Here is a 5,698-nt window from a genome sequence, read left to right on the forward strand (position 1 = left end):
CCGGAAAAACTCTTGTGCATTTGCACAAACGTGTGTAAAATGACTCACTGAATCACTGTTTCCATAAAATAAATTGGAAAAAACATTGATGTTCAGAAAAAAAAGAAATGTTAAACTATGGTATTTTTGCTATGGAATGCCATGTGGCATTAAAAAGTGTGAAGCAGATAGATTTAATAATATGCAAAAATATCCAAGACATATTTTTGAGTAAGAAAGGCAAGTTGTGGATGATATGATACTATTACTTAAAAAGCAAAATAATTTACACTAAAGTAGATCAAATAATATGATGAACCTCTACATAGCCAATAACCAGCTTCAAAAATTATCAACAAAATTTTGTATTTTTCTGGGGTAAATTTTAGCATTTACCCCGGAAAAACTCTTGTGCATTTGCACAAACGTGTGTAAAATGACTCACTGAATCACTGTTTGCATAAAGTAAATTGGAACAAACATTGATGTTCAGAAAAAAAAGAAATGTTAAACTATGGTATTTTTGCTATGGAATGCCATGTGGCATTAAAAGGTGTGAAGTAGATAGATTTAATAATATGCAAAAATATCCAAGACATATTTTTGAGTGAGAAAGGCAAGTTGCGGATGATATATTATTACTTAAAAAGCAAAATAATGTTATATCTATACATCCATCCTCTCACCCATGCATCTATTTATCTATCATCTCTATCTCTTTCAAACTGCAGTCTAGTTTGGTATAAGGCCGTCTTCATAAACAATAACAATGGTTATTTCTGGGGAGGAATGTGGGATTGGTGTTCATCAAAGATTCTCTAGATTTATCTTAATACATAAGCTTTTTCACAAGAATACACTTATGATTTACTTACATAATTAAAATAAATACTACTATAACAATAATAAAGAACATTGGAGTGAGAAAGCTGGGCTTGAATCTGAACTCTACTACTTATTGTACCGTTGACTTGAGTCTCTCAATCTCTCTTTTGCTGTTGTCAAATTGGGATAATTTAACCTACTTTGTGGAGATGCTATACATGAAAGAATCTATACTACAGGGTGGGTACTCAGCTTACGGTAACTATTACTCTTTATACTCTTATTAAATTAATTTTAAGCATCAAGGAACTAAGATTTGTGGAGATGCTATACATGAAAGAATCTATACTACAGGGTGGGTACTCAGCTTACGGTAACCATTACTCTTTATACTCTTATTAAATTTTAAGCATCAAGGAACTTAAAGATTTTTTTTTTCCTCACTAGACTGCATCTGCTTTCTAGAGTTTAATTCCACAAGGGCAATGACCTTGTCTCACACACATATGGATTCCTGATGTTGACTCTAGTATCTGGTACATCGTAGGCACTCAACAAATATTTGTATGTTAATATGTTATCTATAGTCTCCACCAAGAACAGCTGTCCTGCATTCTGGAATTGTATATCTAGAACCCACCACATATCCTCACTTGGTTTTGAACAGGAACCTCAAATTGAACATGTATACAAATCTTCCTCTACTATTTTCTTTGTTTTGTGGCATCTAATTCATTGATAAAAAGTCTTCTGTCTTTTTGATTATTGTTCCGCTGTAGACTTTTTAGACTTTAAAGACAAGTGCTGATTTTTAAGATTTTATTTTGTTTATTTTTGCTGCACTCTAAATTTGATATTTTCTAGGGATGTAGTGAGCTTTTCTAACTTAGTGGAGTCATATTTTTTCTCCTATATTTAAAATCTACACCATTAATTCTTGGTGATTACTTCCTCCCATTTTCTCCTTTTTTCTGGAATAGATCTTTCTAGTCTACCTTCCATGTTTCTTGTGGATCATTTTTTCATTTCCCTTTGCTCTATTCTGGGTGAATTCTTCAGATCTATCTTCCATTTATCTGATTATAGTATTGTCTACTGTTTAAGCTATGAATTAAACTTTCTAAAAAATTTCAGTGACTATTTTTTCACTTTTAGAATTTATATTGGATTCATTTTCAAATAGGCCTAACCTTTTTTTATGATGTCCTGCTCTTGGTTTATGAAATAAACACATTCTTTCATCTCTTTAAAAAATATGAGCAGATTTATTTCAAAGTATTATTTTAACATCTCTTAATTAGCTCCATTATCATTAGTATTTTGAGTGTGAATGTTCCCATTTGTTGTGTCTGACGTCTGTCATGGCAGCGGGTTTCTAGTTTGGTCCATAGTTTGAGGTTGTGAGCTCATCTTCTGGTAGTGGTTGCCTTCCATGGGAAGCCTGTGTGAACTGTGAGTTGTATCATTCCCACGGAATGTTTGCCATTAGTCTCATCTCGGTGTCCCATTGATTTCCCTGTTTCTGAATTGTCTGTTCCTTCCTTCCTTCTTTCCTTCCCTCTCTTTCTTTCTTTTCTTCTCTCTATTTTTTTTGTCAGATTTTTGGCTGGAAATTTTGCACCTCGTGTTCAATGCAAATGGGAACCTACATTCACTCACAGTGCAGGTTTGAGTTTCCTGCTTTTCATAAATAACTCTCTTTCCGTCTGGGTTCAAGAGCAGGTGTTCCACTTCATTCTACATTTTAACACCAGTGGGTAGAAATGAAATTGGGTCACCTGCATGAAGCCCAAAGACAAGACAGGTCTGTCTCAATTGGATATTTCTCTTTTTTGCTTTTGATATCACTTACAAATCCACAAGATTTATTGAAGGACTAATGTTTTAGAAATCAATGTGGAGACTCTGGTCCTAATGCTGCCACCAATTCACCAGATGGCTCTGGGCACACATAATAATTTGCATCTCAGTTCTCTGACAGAATACAGGGATTAGAGTAGGAGATTAACGAAGCCTCTGTAATCTAAAATTACTTTACTCTAATTGTTAAATTATTTGCATCATATGGAAAAGTCTTTATGAATAATAATTGGCATGAATTCTGCAAAAAATAAACAATTTTAAATGGATAAACCCCACTTTAACAAGTAAAATTTTCTGGAAGTAGGCCAGGGAATAATATTAGTAAAAATATATAGTCTAGACTATTAAAATATTATGAACCACTAAGTAGATGGGCAGGAAATATAAAGACTTTAAACTATATGTTATACTGTCAAATATATAACAGATCTATTCAGATTTACACAAAATTGGTTATATAAATTGCACTTTAAGTGTAACAAGTGGCCAGTTTTAGCAGTGAAAAAAGGCTGTGTTATCACTAATGCCAATCAGAGAACAAGGCATTCTAACTTTAATTAATGGATGTTTCCATGAAGTATCCGAGAATAATACGATTTTAAGAATTTGAACAATTTAATCTGAAGAAAAATATTCTACTACTTAAAAATATCTTAAAAATAAACATGTTTGCATTCATCAATTATAGTAGAACAAAAATTCAAGCAATCTCAGAGGTTATAACATCATGAGCAGGGTGTAAAATGGGCTCTGGATTTACAGATGAAAAACTACCCCTAAATAATCTCCAGAACGCTGTCCGTTTTATGCAATAGCTTAATTTTTTCTCTATCTTGACCTACCTAATCAACAACAGAAATCTGACTGAGTTTTGAGAGTTGGCTTTATGAATAGAAAAAGTTACTTGTGTATGAATTTTGTTCTGAAAAAAAAAGTAAATATTCAGTAATGCAGGGTGGTCCTTTAAAAGTGGCCAGGTAGTTATGTGCCAAGAGTTATCAGAAATTGATCCCTCTATTTATAGTGATTGAAGGCATGAACCTGACCTAGGCCCTTTTTCGGAGGCATTATTATCAGAAGAAAACTATTCGAAAAGGCCGGAGAGGGGGATGAATCCAGTCCAGCCTGAAAAAAATCTGCACCAGGTTTGAAAAATCACCTCATCCTTTAAGAAGCACAACTGCTTTTGAGTCTGAGTCCCTGTGTTTTCTGTGAGGAAGCTGTAAGAGGGGTGGGACAGAGATGGCACCTGGGAGCTCTGAGGCACCCGCTCCTTTCTGAGGCAGACAGGGATCAGGAGCCGGGGATCAGCCCACCAGCAACGCATCCGAGGATGTTCTCAACATGAGACCATGGCGCTTAAGAAAATTAACTACCTGCTCGTCATCCACCTCAGTTGCTCACTGCTCATCTATATAAAAAGTAAGGCTTCCCCTTTTATTACACTTTTGGCACTTTTCCTGGCTTATTTCTGGCTTCTTATATTTCTTGCAAATAGTTCATAATGTTGCATGTTCTAAAGCAATGCTAAAAGAAGTTTTTATTCCTTTTTGGTGTGAGCAAGTGTGCTGTGTTAAACCAATCAGTGATACCAGTCAATGTGAATTGTCAGCTTCGTGATCCCATAATCTCCAATAGGTATTTAGGTATAGAAATTGTTTTGTTCTTAACCTTTTTAGTGGTAAGCAGAAGAATAAAATGGTCACATAGAAAAGAAGATGTTTTGTTGTGTTTATACATTTATAAAATATATTTGACACTTTACAATGGATATCCTTTAAAAGGAAGTTATTCATAAGTTATACTGCATTTTATTGCCACATACCATGTATTTATCTTTACTTTTAAAGAACTCTGTATTGCAACATTTGCTTTCACAATCAAGATGGTAGTCTCAATGTTTCTGAAAGGATAACAGGTCAAAGCGTTTCTTTTGCCAGAGAGATGGGCTTCTGTTGTACGTACTTGTGTTTTATAAATGAAGATATTATTTTCCACAAACTTCTCAAAATAGGAACGAGCGATGTTTCTGTGATAATCTTGTCAGATCTATGGCAATATGGAAAATCAGAGAAGACCAAATGGCCCCAGCTGTGTGCTTATGAAGGCCAGTAGCAATTGAACACGTATAAAATAAAGACAGGGAAAGTGTGTGCTTGTCAAAAGGGCTGTGTGATTTGTGTCTGTTGAATCTGAATATCAATGAGGCAAAACATAGAGCAGCTGCCCTTGAACAAGACGATTTGGCATTAGCGCCCAGCGCTGTGTAATCTGGGTCACCTTCTGTGGCTGCACCAGTGAGCGAGTTACTTGTCCAGTTTAGAGCTGGACGTATGTGAGCGACTGAGGAAAGAGAGAAGCAGATATGATGGGTGGGTGCTGGAGACAAGTACAGAAAAGCCAAGGCAGACTATAAACAAGTGAAAAGTAAAATTCCTGATTGCAGCACACACACAGAAGCACACAGAGGAAGAGGGTTTCTTTCTTTTTCTTTTGCAGAGATACATTTATTAGAGAGTTGTTATTCGAATTGTTACTTACCCTCTTTGAAACTTAAAGTGGGCCACATGCAATGGGAATGGGGAGGAGAAGTGTTATTTGAGATGTGCAGGTGGGAAGAGAAAGGGAGAAAAGAAATGACGAAATGAAAGGTGAAGTGAGATTATGGCACATTTTATAGCAAAGAGCTTTGTCATTTCAATGCCACATATATTAAAATTCATGGAGTTTACTGTAGTTTACTTTTAAGGAGATGAATATGTAACCTCTGGAGCATACATCTCTTTTTTCCAAGGTAACGTGACTATAAAACGATAATTACATACACATCATTTGATTTTATTGATAGACTCTAAATAAATAGTTTGTAATTATTTGATTTATTCTCCAGCACAATATTTTTATTAGGTTAAAAAAGTAAATTTGAAGCCTCATTTTGTTTAATCTGTTGATATACATACTAGCAACATATGACAATATTGTCTTCCTAGTCGCAACACTTAGTTTAGACTTTTTTACCTTTTTTTTTTTT

At 34.7% G+C, this 5,698-nt stretch overlaps 1 protein-coding gene across 1 annotated transcript in view; it reads left to right on the forward strand.

The window, feature by feature from the left end:
- The first annotated feature begins 3,835 nt into the window (after positions 1-3,835).
- LOC103598964 (protein crumbs homolog 1-like) overlaps positions 3,836-5,698 on the forward strand; it is a 105,139-nt gene continuing 103,276 nt past the window's right edge. Inside the window, exon 1 of the mRNA XM_008583034.1 lies at positions 3,836-4,089. Within this exon, the coding sequence (XP_008581256.1) occupies positions 4,020-4,089 (70 nt within the window). The 5' untranslated portion in view covers positions 3,836-4,019. The remainder of the gene's footprint in view (positions 4,090-5,698) is intronic.

This window comes from Galeopterus variegatus, unplaced genomic scaffold (genome assembly GCF_000696425.1).
Source record: "Galeopterus variegatus unplaced genomic scaffold, G_variegatus-3.0.2 Scaffold2804, whole genome shotgun sequence".
NCBI lineage: Eukaryota > Metazoa > Chordata > Mammalia > Dermoptera > Cynocephalidae > Galeopterus > Galeopterus variegatus.